This window comes from Hyaena hyaena, unplaced genomic scaffold (assembly GCF_003009895.1).
Source record: "Hyaena hyaena isolate Hyena2069 unplaced genomic scaffold, ASM300989v1 scaffold_233, whole genome shotgun sequence".
Classification (NCBI taxonomy): Eukaryota; Metazoa; Chordata; class Mammalia; order Carnivora; family Hyaenidae; genus Hyaena; species Hyaena hyaena.
Window position 1 is genome coordinate 1191518 of NW_024080866.1, and position 14646 is coordinate 1206163.

Genomic DNA, 14646 nt, shown 5'->3' on the forward strand with positions numbered 1-14646 from the left:
CGAGGCTTTGGCAGGGGGTAAAAAAACCTAAATGTAGGGGCGCCTGGGTGGCTCAGTTGGTTAAGCATCTGACTTTGGCTCAGGTCATGATCTCACAGTTTGTGGGTTCGAGCCCCATGTCGGGCTCTGTGCTGACTGCCACCTCTGAGCCTGGAGCCTGTTTCAGATTCTTTATCTCCCTCTCTCTCTGACCCTTCCCTGCTCACACTGCCTCTCTCTCTCAGAAATAAATAAAACATTAAAAAAAACCCACCTAGATGTAGATGTAAGGAACAGAGGAAAAATAATTTCTAAATTATTTGGGGGCACAGCTGTCTCATTGAACCAAAACAGTGCTTCTGAAACAGCAAAAACCACAGAACACAAATTATATTGGTGGGATTCGTGTGACTTTTAATTCTTATCTTACTAATGTTTTACAGGAAGTATGAGAAGTAAAGAGAGGGATGGAGTGAGGGAAAGGAAGAAGAGAAAGTATCTTTCCAGTTCCTTGAGCCCCTGAAGCAGGTACTAGGATAAGAAAGTTTAGTAAAAGCATCACGTCCTTTCTGCTGTGAATGGAGGTGTGTGACAGAGACCTGGCAACTCTTAAGGTCTGGTGGAAGTGACTGCAGACAGAGAATTAGCCTGACATCAAACTTGGCACATGTATGTGGGAGATGGGGCAATGCGGCTGCTACACAGTTGGGCAGATGAAAAGCTGACTCTCCAGAATGTACTTCCTAGCACATGAGTAGGAGCATATGTACCCCTTCTCTAGTATAGGCATCACTGCCTCTCCAGTAGGGAAGGGAGACCTCACCAACCACGCAGCAATGGGAAAACTGTTGGGCAGGACTCTTTTATTAGACAAGAGAAAGATTTATTTTTTATGCTTGCTGGTGGTGTTGATTGACCAGAGGTGATTTCTTTTACTTTTGGGCAGTAGCACTGTGTTCTGGGGATTAACTTAATTACACTTAGCACTCTTAAAAGGCATAGGAGAGTAAAAGCAAGCCCTTTTTCGGACCTAGACTGTGGCAAGGGGGATAAGTGGGCTCTAAGGGTAAGGGCACGAAACAGCTAATTCTAGATCACCACAAATGAACTGACACAGATCAATGAGACCTTGGCTTTTCCCATCCACACAAATACTCACCTCTTCTAGCGTATACTACTAAATCTAAGGTCAGCTTAATCACAGCTTGGGGCACTATAAATGTGTTTCTAAAGTTAAAGTGAACAGCTACATTCTTAATAAAGTACCTTTTTTCCCCCTAATTAAATGGATTTGAATAAGCTGAAAGCCTAAAATCTAGGGACTCTTTTCATTATTGTATTTGTTGGGGCAACCCTTAAAACTTATCACGGCTTTTTCTTTGTTTTCCTTCTAGAATTGGAAGGGCATGAAATGGGCAGGAAGAAGTCATTCCATGAATGGTCAACATGCATCTAATTTACCCATTGAACAAAGAGAGCTAAAGGGGGTACGTTCTTTTGAGAAGAACCTAAATGTGTTTAAGAGGGAAGAATACTATACTCGCCTTTTTTTTTTTCTTTTTTCCTGAATGGAAGAAAAGGATACAAGGAATTGTGAGAGGTGGGAGGAAGTGTCCATTAAACAACCACCTATCACTTGTGAAGCAGTTTTGTCAGAGTGGTGTTGGATGTGGACCATTGGTGTATCTTTGGCAGTGATCTTATGTTTTACGTACCTAGAGTGAGACTATATAGCAGGGTGTTGTCTGGGTATACTGAGCAAATATAAGTTTTAATTTCAATTCACAGCAAATGACGACGATCACAGATTTAGCACCTTAATTTGTACTTCCTCTGTACCTGAATCATCTAATGCTGTGAAGCCTGAGCTTTAGGTGAGAAAGCGGAATTCTTAGATAACTCGTCTGTGATTGTGCTAGGACTGCAGTTTGCTCCAACCTAAGGGGTGCTTTTGTTATTAGAGAAAGTGAGGACTCAATGCTAAATAGGAGACTGAAGCCTTGAAGACATTTTGTAGTGGTGACAGGTGTTTTGGTTCAGGAATAGGCTCTTTAACAAGTCAAATGCATATTATCCCCTCCTAAGCATTAACTTCTTTTAAGCATCAGAATTATATTTTTTGGCTTGAAGTGGTACTTTCTTCTATATTTGATTTCTCGGTTTTCTTAGTAGATATGACCGTCTCCTCCAATATTTCTTCAAAACTTTCCCCTATCTGGGAGGTTTTCTTAGAGGCCACCTTAGAAGCCTCTTCCTCCTCCTCCTCCTCTTTCTTAAGAGACAGCCCAGTGGATGAGACTTTGGAGGTTGTAGAACTGAGGATTCTAGGTGGGAGCAGATAACCTGGATTGGGAGGTGGATTCAGCCCTGAAATGCTCAATCCACCGGTGCTAAAACGTGTCTCTTCACCTTCCAGCAGTTTCCTGTAAATCCAACAGAGAAACATTCTTAGGAAGTGAACTTGCAACTTTTTTTTTTTTTTTTAAAGAACTTAACCCTCCAGCTCCTATTCATTTTATAAAGATTCCATAGGACTCTTCAGTTTATTCATGAGCTTGAAACCAATAAATATTGAATTTTAAGGCCCCAGCACATGCATACACACGCCCAAGTACACACACTCACACACACTCACACATGTTTGGCACCAGCTGTTTAAAGCACTGTCAAAGGGAAACCTATCCTATTCACAAATAAGTTCAAAAGGAAATTTTTATACAATTCCCCTTGGCTTCATCACACTCATTTTTGGCATTTAAGAGTCTATGAAGCTCTAGGGAGAAGTAATTTTGCTAATTAAAACCTTAAGTGCAATAAGGATATGAAGGCGAGAAGTCCACAAAGGAGGAAGGAACCGCCTAATTCAGTCTGAACTTGGGATTTGTATTTTTCAATGTATAGGAGAACAAAGGGAATGGAACCAGCAACACAAAAACCAGTGAATGAAACTGTTTCAGATACCAGACTTTTTCTCAGCCTCGCCTAACCAGCATTGTAAGTATGGCCCCAATACCTTGTTTCTTATAACTCTAATAATTTTTACCACCTTTTCTTTAAAATTAGAAATTCAAGGGCACCTGGGTGGCTCAGTGGGTTAAGCATCTGACTCTTGGTTTTGGCTTAGGTCATGATCTCACGGCTTCATGGTTTCAACCCCCGTGTTGGGCTCCATGTGGACAGTGCAGAGCCTGCTTCGGATTCTCTCCCTCTCTCTCTCTCTCTCTCTCCCTCCCTCCCCTACTTGTGCTGTCTCTGTCTCTCTCAAAATAAATAAATAAACTTAAAAAAAAGAAGCTCAAAACACTATCACATACTCTTGGAGTTTTGTTTTAAAGTAGTATACATAGTGTAAAAGAAAAAAGAAAAATCTCTCATATTTAGGTGAAGCTTAACTCTTTCATTTACCAGTACTATGACTTAGAATAAGTTGCATAGTGGGGCGCCTGGGTGGCTTAGTCGGTTAAGCGTCCGACTTTCGCTTAGGTCATGATCTCGCGGTTTGTGGGTTCGAGCCCCGCATCGGGCTCTGTGCTGACTGCCAGCTCAGAGCCTGGAGCCTGTTTCAGTCTGTGACTCCCTCTCTCTCTGACCCTCCCCTGCTCACGCTGTCTCTCTCTCTCATAGAAATAAAAAAAATATATATATATATATATATATAAAAAAAAAAAAAAGAATAAGTTGCATAGTCAGTTTGTGGTTCAAGTTTCCTCATCTGCAAAATGGAAATAATATGATGGATACCTAGATAATTTAAATACAGTATCTAATATAGTGCACATAGTAGTCATTCAAAAAATAGTAGCTGCTGTTACTTTTAAAGGTAATGTTCACTTGAACATTGCTTGAGTAGAAATCCAGGGGGAGACCTCACATATTAGGATGTTCTATGTTGTATAAACCCTATTTTTAAAAGTTAGAATCTGGTAGATTTTTTCTTTTAATTTTTTTTAAGTTTATTTTATTTTTGAGAGAGAGACAGAGCACAAGCAGGGGAGGGGCAGAGAGAGACACACACACAGAATCTGAAGCAGGCTCCAGACTCTGAGCTGTCAGCACAGAGCCCAACAGAGAGCTTGAACTCACAACTGCAAGATCATGACCTGAGCCGAAGTCAGACGTTCAACCCACTGAGCCACTCAGGCGTCCCAGAGTCTGGTGGATTTTATGTCAACCTCTGGATACTCACATTATCTCCTTAAATCCCAGTAGAGGTAGGTAGGTTACTCCAGGACTAGTAAGGTGGAGCTGAGATATAAACAAGTTGAAGGACAGAGGGGTCAGCTTGCCTGCACGGTGCCAGTGATGTCTTTCTTTCCTCATCCCCTCTCACCCATCAGAAATCAGAGAGACTGAAACCACTTTATCCACTTATTTGGGTAGTATTGCCCCAGATGACCGGACATGGTTGGGTGAGCACGCCCTTTGAAATACCTGTAAGCTGCAATCTCAATATCAAGAGCCATTTTGACATTGAGCAAGTCCTGGTATTCCCGAAGGTGGCGAGCCATCTCACTCTTGGTGTTCCTCAGATCATTCTCCAGCTGCCCGATGCTATCCTGAAAAGTGACACATCCAACATATTTGACCCAGGTGAAATTCAGTAAGATTTCCACAAAGTAAGGATTCTCATCCCTGACTCCACATTAAAAATCTAGGCCTGTCCCCCCAGCCCGGATTCTGATTCATTTGTTCTGGGAGGGGGGGAGGTCCCAGCAACTGCATTTTTTCATAAACATCCCCTGGAGATTTGGATGCATGGTCAGGGTTGGGCACTTCTATTGCAGGGCATATGGTTCTTGACTGAACACCAGAGGAATATTTTCTCTCTCTTTTTTAAATGCTTATTTCTTTTTGAGAGAGAGAGTGCTAGTGGGGGAAGGGCGGAGAGAGAGGGGACAAAGCATCCAAAGCAGGCTCTGTGCTGACAGCGGAGAGCCCGATGCAGGGCTCGAACTCACAAGCCCTGAGATCATGACCCAAGCTGAAGTCAGATGCTTAACCAACTGAGCTACCCAGGTGGCCCTCTCTCTCTCTCTCACTCTTTTTAACTTACTTATCATCCCTCCTTTGCTTATTGATTGCTACTGAATAACTCCATTGTTGCATGCTTTTTCCAAAATCCAAATCTTCAGGTTAGAAGCTTAGACTCCAAAAATTCCACTGTGAAAAGCACAGGGAGGATGGCAAGTCCTCTCTGCCTCCATTCATTCTGATGGTTTCCTGGAAGTCTGCTACTCAATCACCTTACTGAAAGCATTTTACACAATACATAAGGAGGAAGCAGAAAGATTCCATGGAATTGTTTTAATCCAAATGACAGATTTAAATTATATTTTTAAAAAGAAACTAAGTTCATGTAATAGCTTTGCTCCAATTTCTTTCAGGTGCAAACCCAGGCACAGAAGACAACTAGCTTTAAATGTTTGATTCTTGGGTTGCCTGGGTGGCTCAGTCGGTTGAGCATCTGACTTTGGTTCAGGTCATGATCTCGCAGCCTGTGAGTTCAAGCCACGCGTCAGGCTCTGTGTTGATAGCTCAGAGCCTGGAGCCTGCTTCGGATCCTGTGTCTCCCTCTCTTTCCCTCTCCTGCTCACACTGTCTCTCTCAAAAATGAATAAACATTTTTTAAAAAGTTTGATTCTTGAGTAGCCAGAGGATTTTTTAAAACTATTTATTTTTATTTCAATTTTCTTTTCTTTGTTTATTTAGAGAGAGAGCGAGAGTGAGTGCGGGAGGGGCAGAGAGAGAAGGGGACCGAGAGAATCCCAAGCAGGCTCCACACTGTCAGTGCAGAGCCTGGTGCAGGCCTTGAACTCGTGAACCATCAGAATATGACCTGAGGCAAACAAAGTTGGATGCTTAACTGATTGAGCCACCCAGATGCCCTCAGATGATCTTTTCAAAACACAGCAGGTTCTGTTGCTCACGTTCTTGAAACCCTGTAACAGCTTTAGAATAAGGGCCAAACTCCTCAGCATGGCCTATATTATTTCCCTTGCTCAAAGTGTTTCAGCTACCCTGGGCTTCTCTTTTGCTCCTTAAACTTACCAATGAACTTACTAAGTTCATTGCTGTCCCAGGCCCTGGAGGCTAGCTATTTCCTCTATTTGGAATGCTCTGTGGTAGGTCTTCCCTGGCCAATTCTGTTTCATCGAAGATTCAGTTCAAATGCCCTCTGCTCAGACAGGTCTTCCTTTGTGTCTAATGGAAGTACCCTTTCCACACTGATCTAGCATGGTATTTTACCTCAAGCCAGGCCAGTAGCTAGCCCATGCATGGGCTTTGTGCAAATGAGAAAAGGCAACTTCAGTGGGAGAACAAATTACAAGAAAGCACATACTTGAAAGTGGCCACTCTGCTCTTAGCTCTTATCATTATCTGAAAATTTCTTGTTCATTTATTAGTTTACTAGTTTATTTTCTGTCACCTTCCTCTCTCTCATGGTTTTTCACCCTGGGCACTGTTGACACTTTGGGCTGGATAATTCTTTGCTGTTGGGGGCTGTCCTGTGAATTGTAGGGTGTTTAGCAGCATCCCTGACCTCTACCCGTTAGTAGCACACACCCTCCCTCCCAGCAGTGATAACCAACCAACAATGCCTCTAGACATCGTAAATGTCCCCTCGAAGGCAAATCACTCCTGTCAGAGAACTACTGCTGCAGAATGTAATTTACATGGAAACAGGAGCTGTTTCTGTTTAGTTCATCCAGGGAAGCCCAGATCCTAGCACAATGCACACTAGATGCTCAATGAATAACTATTAAATGAATGAACAGTGCTACACAAGCACTTCTTTTTCTAGGACCTGAAAGATGTGAGCTAATAACCCATATAATTCAGTTGAAGCTTTGTCGACATAAAGAACACAGCAATTTAGAGTAACTTTTATGAAATGAGTGATGCAGATAAACATCAGAAACCTCAAGAAGTGGTAAGGGGCCCTCGTAACTTCCCGTGTGGGGAGGATGAAGTGGTGGTGAAGGCAGGGCTGATAACATCAGGGAGTGCAGACTTCCAAATCAGGAGACTGTAGAAAGAATGAAAATTCATACCACCTACCTGTTCTATAAATATTGACAGGAATACCGCAAAGGAGAGACTCAATTAACTGAGGGGTACAGAGCAAGGAATGACAAGCAGTATGGAAAATACATATTACAAGGAAAGCGACGGAAATATTACAAAGTGTGTTAAGAGATCATAAGGGCTTAAAATGCTTTTTACCAAAAATTTTACTTGATGGTTGTTTCCGGAGTTTAACCTACAAGCAAGTCTGCTAGTGATGCACTGGGGGTAAGAGAAGCAATACTACCACGGTTAAGGGGAAAAGGAGAAAGGGAAGGAAGACTTCATTATGCAAAGTAGCAGGAGAAATGAAATTTGAGGAAAAGGATCATCAGGATCTTTGGGTTGCATTTCTTGCCCTGCCACAAATATCTAACATACCTCAGTCAGTTTTCTATATTTTAGTTTCTTTCAAACTTTCATTTCGACGTATGGAAAATTATAATGTTTAATTCTTTTCTGAGGTATACCGAGATCCTCAAGTTAGGATTCCAATTTAAGGGACCTCACATTACTATATGAGTGTATTATCTATTAAATTAGATAATAGGTGTTAGAACAGCACTTGTCACATACAAATTGCTCAATAATTGTTAATGATTTTTATTATTGTTAATATCATACCATGTGACTCTATAACCCTTTTTAATCATATGGACAGATTAATCATGTGTCCTCCCTACAACCCCTTGGATTACTAAGGAAAGCAATGTATAACTTTAATATTAGATAGTTGAAGGCATATTCCTTAAAGCATCAGATTTAAAAAATTTTTTGAATGAAAACCTATCTAAAGTGGCTTGTACCATTTTTTTAAAGTTTTTACTTTTATATTTATTTTTAAAATTTCTTTTTTAACATTTATTCATTTTTGAGAGACAGAGAGAGACAGAGCATGAGTGGAGGAGGGGCAGAGAGAGAGGGAGACACAGAACCAGAAGCAGGCTCCAGGCTCTCAGCTGTGAGCACAGAGTCTGACGTGGGGCTTGAACCCATGTACCGTGAGATCATGACCTGGGCCGAATCTGGATGCTCAACCGACTGAGGCACCCAGGCACCCCTAAAGATTTTATTTTTTAAGGTAATCTCTACCTCCAATGCAGGGCTCAAACTCACACCCCCAAGATCAAGATCTGAATGCTCTGGAGTACCTGGGTGGCTCAGTCAGTTGAGCTTAGGTCATGATCTTGCCAGTTGCCTGTCAGCATGGACCCACTTGGGATCTTCTGTCCCCCTCTCTCTGCTCCTCCCCCTCTTGTACTCTCCCAAAAATGAATGAATGAATGAATGAATGAATAAGTAAGTAAGTAAGTAAGTAAATAAATAAATAAATAAATAAATAAATAAAAAGAGCTGCATGCTCTACCAACCACGCCAGCCAAGCGCCCCTCTTGTACCATTCTTAATTTGGACATAAACATAATGCAACCTTTCTTATCAACTATGGGTTGTGATAATGATCAAGTATTTTTCTATAGTTCTATGATGTCTTTTATACATCAGGTCAACTGAGGGATATCGGGTTATTTCTATCCTAAATGGCCCCAAAGAGCAGTGGTTGCATTAGTACTTGTTACTTATTGATTTTCTTTGTTTTGAAAGTTAAACTAATGCTCCTTGTCCTTGATGATGGCTGACTCCATTGGTCCCTCTTCTCTATCTTGTAGCAGGCTTGAAATTCAAACGACAAAGTGCTTTAGGATCATGTAAAGTAAGAATGAATAAGTGAGGGGCCCCAGAGGGGGTCAACTTCCCAATATGTGATTTTAAGTTAGACGTTTTATCTCATCAGTGGGTTAATAAGGTCCTTTTTCTTTTTTTTCCTTTTTTCTCCTAAGTTTATTTATTTATTTTGAGAGAGAGGGAAAGAGAGGGAGAGAGGGGGGAGGGGGGCTGTGAGAGGGAGAGAGAGAGAATTCTAAGCAGGCTCTACACTGTCGGCGCAGAGTCCAATGCAGGCCTCGAACCCCCAAACCATGAGATCATGACCCAATCTGAAACCCCAAGAGTCAGATGCTCAACTGACTGAGCCACGCAGGCACCCTAATGTAGTCCTCTTTTTGTTTCAGAGCTGTGTTCACTGAGTAAGAGGTTGTTGGGAGCTGAGTTCTAGATAAAGGAGATTTCCTTGAATTTTTATGTTATACATTTCATACATCTATTTTATGGATCAGAGTAGGCAAAAAGCATGACTTTGCTCCTTTCAGAAGGAATTGGGCTGAGTGCTGCTGACCATTGCTCTTCAGTGTGTAGTCTCTTTGTGTTCTCTTCTCCATACCAGGCTGTCTTGCATTGCCCTTCAAAAGCCCTGACAAAGATGGCCTCCAGCTGGAAATCTGAACAGAGCACTGCAGTCTGCCCCCTCCCCCAACCACGCAGCTGCTGCTGGCTTAGCCTGAGGGAATGGAAGAGAGGCACTCCCAGTTCCAGCTGGGGTCTCTCCTGGAGTAGTAGCTAAGACAAGTGCTGAGCATCTTCCCAAGGGCTGGAAGGATGCAGACCAGGAGTAAGAGAAAGAACTGGTCACATAAGCAACTGCACTGGAGAAAAGGAACCACAAATGGTGCTATGGATTTCATCACTTTTAGGAGCCCTCAGCCAGGCGAGCAGTAGTGAGTGCAGCACAGTCTGAAGGAAAGAGCCCATCCAGACTTAGTGGGTGGGCAAAGAGGATTTTCATATGTGGACCACCCATATGCCTTATTCTCCTTTCTGTCTTTGCTTTCTTTTTCCCCCCCCACCAGACTTTAAAATCTTGCATAATATGAGCTGGTTTATATCGTGAAATGCGGTTTAGGTCAATGCACCCCCAAATCAGTCTGAGAATAATAGAATGCAGCACTTTTACTGAAACTGCATATTCCTGGACCCTACCTGTGAACAACTGAATCCAGTTGGGAGAAGGAGTAGGCCTAAGAATTTTTGTTAAGCCCCCAAGCGACCTTGGTGGGCCAATGGATTTAGGAACTACTTGTTTGAATTTATTTCTGTGAAGGAGCAATCAAGGTGGCCCTTGTGACGATAATACAGAGAGGCAGAGAGGGGCAAAAAACAAACCAAACCAAAAACACATGGAAGAATTTAAAAAAAAAAAAAGGACTAAATGTAGTTTCTTTTGAATTCTAATTTCAGAGATAAATCTATCGCGCAATTGATTTACCTATCAGCCACTGTCACCCCCAGTCTCTAAGGGGTCAGTCCCTTCTTGCTATTTCATTAGGTTATATTCCAATCTCTTACTGGAGAGAGGAGGGCAGACTTGGCTCATCTCCCTGGGGAGCATTAACTAATGGTGAGCTTGATTATTCAGCAAGGTCTTTCAAGGAAAGCCTTGGCTTTCCAAGGCTGACCATAATACAAGGCCAAGGCCTCCAGTATCCTGAAAAAATATCCTTAGATGTCTTTGGCAGAACAGGGCCTTTAATGGTGATGAAGTAGCTATGCAGGAACCAGCTTCGCCCTGGGTCAGAAGTGGAAAAGGATTCAACTGGAGGGTGGCTACATTTGGGTTTTGAAGACAATGGTCCTAGCGCTTCATAATTTCTCCTGTCACCTGATTTGGACTCTCTCATATATCATTGTGTACTTACCATGTCACCTTGAATCATTCTTTACCCTTTCAAAAGTGTAATAACCTTCTCTCCTTGAATAAGCTGTCAGCATTCCAGGCACGGAAAATATGACCTTAATGGGGCCTTCCTCTGCCTCTTAAGAGGGAGGCAAGCTTGCAAAGGAATATGGGTCTATCATTCATCTTTGAAGCAGAAGAAAGAGAACCGCCTCCCATTACTGCAGTGAAAGGGGAGTAGGGAGGGGTGAGAGGGCAAGAAAACAATGGCTGAATCTCACTGCCAGTACTATTAGAGAAAACAGCCAGAGAACACTCCTGTGACTTCAGGCCTTCAGGATCAGCAGGTGAGGATGCGAGCCCCTCCTCAGCCTGAAGTCCCAAGGGGTAGGAAATAGCTTTCTGTCATCTCATCTCCTCTTCCACTCCACCAGCAGGTCCACCAGGCTTTGAAGGCTCATGCTGATGGGGGCAGCACTGCAGAGCTGCAGATGCCGCAGTTTCTGTTGTTTTGTTTGTTTGCTTGTTTCCTGTAGACTGTATCTGGATGACCCTACTATTGTCTAACACTGAAAGCCTTTTAAGCAGACAAAACAAGTCACACAGTACTGTCACTACCTCTTAGAATGTAGGCTGTACCAAAGAGAGGGCATGGCAGTTGCAGGTAAGTTATTCTTTTTGTAGAAATACTGGGCTAGCCCTTCAGAAGACCACCTAGCTCATCTTTTGAGGCTTCTAGAAGAACACACGAAGTCTCAATTAACTAAATGTGGTTAATTCAGGCCGTGCAGGGGCTGGGCCACATACTGAAAAATTCAAGTTACAGCTTTTGAAGCAGAATAGAAGTATTCACTTGAATTGTACCATAATTCCAAACTAACCAAAACAAATGGTCCAAGCAAGCTGTCTTCCTTAACTAATGGGGGTAGTTTATAATGGACAACAAATATTTGCACACCAATAAGAAATCTGAGGTTTTACTCCTTTCTTGATTCTATTGTATTAATGTTCCCAAATCCTATTAAGTGCATCAAATGTAAACTTCGATCTTGGCTAGAATGAATTATTGCAAATTTCTAAATTATTACCATTCTACCCAACGGAGCTTTTATTATATCTTTGAATTGAATCACACTATTTGGGTTCCTTTCTTTCCCACTGCCTCTGTACCCTTTGTGGTCATAAGCCCAGAATGTCCTGTATAGTAGGACTGAAGATGCAGTGGCCTTTGTTTAGAGAGAAAAGGAAGAAAGATCCAATCAATACCTTCATAGGAGCTTAGAGGACATGCTAAGATGGAAAAAATAAGTGGCCTATAACAAAGATAGGATCATCCATCTCTGTGATTTATCACATGCATTTAGGCTGGAAAATTATTAAGGAGATGTGAATTTTCAAGTGAGACCTCACTGCTGCTGAGAACATTAAGTGTTTTTTGTTAAGTGCTAAGCCATCCATGACAGTGAAAATTGATGCTGTGCATGAGGTGACCTTTGATTGCAGGTAGCTAAGACTGATGTGATGGTGTTGCAGATGGAAAAAAAAAAAAAGTCCAAAGCAGTTAATTGCCTAGAGAGTCATAACTGGGACATGAGACGGGAGAGACAGCATTTCTGAGATGGAAAGAACTCTAGATCAGCACCGAGGACAGCGCCCCGACCACTCCCGTTTGCTATGCGGTGTGAAGCTTTCTTAAGAAATATCATCGATAGGTCCACAAGGAAACTGTGTGTGTGCGCGTGTGTGTGTGATGGGGGAGGGGGGGAGGGGAGCAGAGCAGTTGTAACTAGCCCAATCACCCAGCTCCTTGGTTCCCAATCTCTACTGTTTTGAAGGCAAAAGTAAAGAAAATGGGGTAGAACCCTTCCTAATTCAGTCCAGCATTCTCTTTAGGGCAGACGATAATCCATAAATATCAATCCCGGGCGCACAGAAAGCTTTTCAAAGTCAACCAAACAAGCCAGACAGCCGAGACAGCACTGCCAACCACGAGAGGCTGTAACCCACCTGCAATGGGTTCACTCCTACTTTTGGTGGGGAACTGTTCTTCAGGTCGCCAGGGTGTTTATGTCCATTTGCGGACAGGGAAGCATTAGATTTTTGGATTGTGAAAAACATAAGCTTAAGGGATTTTTCTAAAAAGGCTCGGGCAGGGACAGAGGGTGGCCAGGACTTTAGAATGAATGGTATAGACTCCAGGGCTTTTAGTTTGCCTCTTCCTCTTCCCTCCCCTCCGCTCCCCTCCTCTCGGTTCCTAGAGCTCCAGTTGTGTGGGAAAGCGCAGGTAGGTGGCAGAGAGGACAGGGCGCCCCTCCCTTTGCAGCGTTCCAGCTCTTACCTGGTAGCTAGCCACCTCTGCACTGTGCCGCTCCTCCAGCTCCAGGATCTGCCTCTCCAGGGACTCATTGGCCCCACGCAGCCCCTCGATCTCGATGGTGCGGGCCTGCAGCTGGCGCCGGTACTCATGAATCTCCTCACGGCTTGCCCGGATGGCTTCGGTGCTGCGCGCTGCCTGCTCGTTCAGGTTGGCAAACTTGGACTTGTACCACTCTTCGGCTGACTGGAGGTTCTTCGCAGCCAGGGATTCATACTGGGCGCGGATCTCCCTCAGCGCCGAACTCAGGTCTGGTTTGGCCACAGCCACGTCCACCTCAGCCGCGGCCTGCGACGACGCCTGCAGCGTGGCCAGCAGCTCGGCCACCTCCTCGTCGTGCACCTGGCGCACGAAGGCCAGCTCGTCCAGCAGCGACTCCACCTTCTTCTCTAGGTCCAGGCGGGCGAGCGTGGCGCCGTCCACATCGCGCTGCTGCGCCTTCAGGGCGCGCTCCGCGCCTTCGCGCCCTCGGCTCTCCTCCTCACAGCGCGCCCGAAGCCGCTGCACCTCCTCGGCCAGCCCGTCGCGCTCCAGCAGGGCCTGCGCGCGCGCCGAGCTCGCCTCCTCCAGCTGCGCGCGCAGGTCGCGCAGCTCGCGCTGGAAGAGCTCGCCGACGCGAGACGGTTCGGCGTGGCGCTGCCGCAGCGCGGCCAGCTCGGCCTCGAGCGCGCGGTTCTGCGTCTCCAGCTGGTGCACCTTCTCGATGAACACAGCGAAGCGGTCGTTGAGGCCCTGCAGCTGCTCCTTCTCGTTGGTGCGGATGATCTTGTACTCATTGGTGCGCGCCGCCGCCTGACTCAGGTCCAGCCCGTCGGACGCCGGCGGCCGGCGGTAGGCTAGGCCCAGGCCCAGCGACGAGGCCGAGGAGCAGGCGGCGGAGGAGGCCACATTGCAGCGGGACAACGACTGCGAGCGGAAGCTGCCCGCGCCCCCGGCGCTGGAGAGGCGCGAGGATAGGCGAGAGCCATCTCCAAACACCTTGCGGTAGGAGGAGGCGCACAGGTAGTGCTCCGAGCCGAAGCTCATGGTGCCAGGACCAGGGCCGGGAGAGCGGATGCGGCTGAAGGTTCAGAGGAGAGAAGAGGTGCGCCAGACGGGGCGCGGCAGGGCGGTGTGCACCGGGTTTTAAGGCGCCGGGGCTGGGGCGGCGCGTTGGGGGCGGAGCTCCTGCTCCGGGACTGGCGGAGAGACGGAAGGGGGGCATTCAGGAGCGGGGGCGGGGAAGCGCAGTGACAATTGCAGCTGCGCGCACGGCGGACCCAGGGCGCGGAGACAAAGCGATTTGCGCAGGAGCCGCTCCCTGTCTGCAGCGCCCCTCCCCAAGAATTGCCTGGTTTGGAAGTGACTTGAACGGAGGGGTGCCTAAACGACTGGGCTTTCCCATCCGGAGACCACCCGGCTCGGTCGCTTCCCTTGACCCTGTCCTTCTTGACCCCTTTAACCCCCCCGGAGTTAGGGTTTTCTGGGAGGTGTCCCGTGAGCGAGCCCATCCCTATCCAGGAGCTCCTGAGGGTGAGGCACTGTTTTTCCAGTTAAGAGTGGGGACTTTGTCCCTTCCCTCAGGCTTTGTCCCTTCCCTCAGCCAGCTTGGGGTTCCCAGGGGGTCTACGTCAGAGAGCATCTCATCAGCCGTTCCTCTGCAGCCCTCGCGGAAGCGCCC

General features: G+C 45.5%; 1 protein-coding gene across 1 annotated transcript; it reads right to left on the bottom strand.

The window, feature by feature from the left end:
• Positions 1–372: 372 nt before the first annotated feature.
• On the bottom strand, positions 373–14071 carry INA (internexin neuronal intermediate filament protein alpha). The gene is made up of 3 exons (XM_039243914.1): positions 12951–14071; positions 4411–4535; positions 373–2402 (listed from the first exon to the last, which is right to left on the bottom strand). The coding sequence occupies exons 1-3, from the start codon at positions 14010–14012 to the stop codon at positions 2090–2092; spliced, it is 1500 nt and encodes a 499-aa protein (XP_039099845.1). The 5' UTR covers positions 14013–14071; the 3' UTR covers positions 373–2089.
• Between the last annotated feature and the right edge of the window lie 575 nt (positions 14072–14646).

Bases quoted from the DNA above. Each gene is read 5' to 3' on its own strand.
- INA (XM_039243914.1), bottom strand. From the start codon at position 14,012: ATGAGCTTCGGCTCGGAGCACTACCTGTGCGCCTCCTCCTACCGCAAG. The intron at 4,536-12,950 runs GTAAGAGCTGGA...GTCACTTTTCAG, and splicing joins CAGAGGTGGCTAGCTACCAG to GATAGCATCGGGCAGCTGGA. The intron at 2,403-4,410 runs GTATTTCAAAGG...TTGGATTTACAG, and splicing joins ATTGAGATTGCAGCTTACAG to GAAACTGCTGGAAGGTGAAG.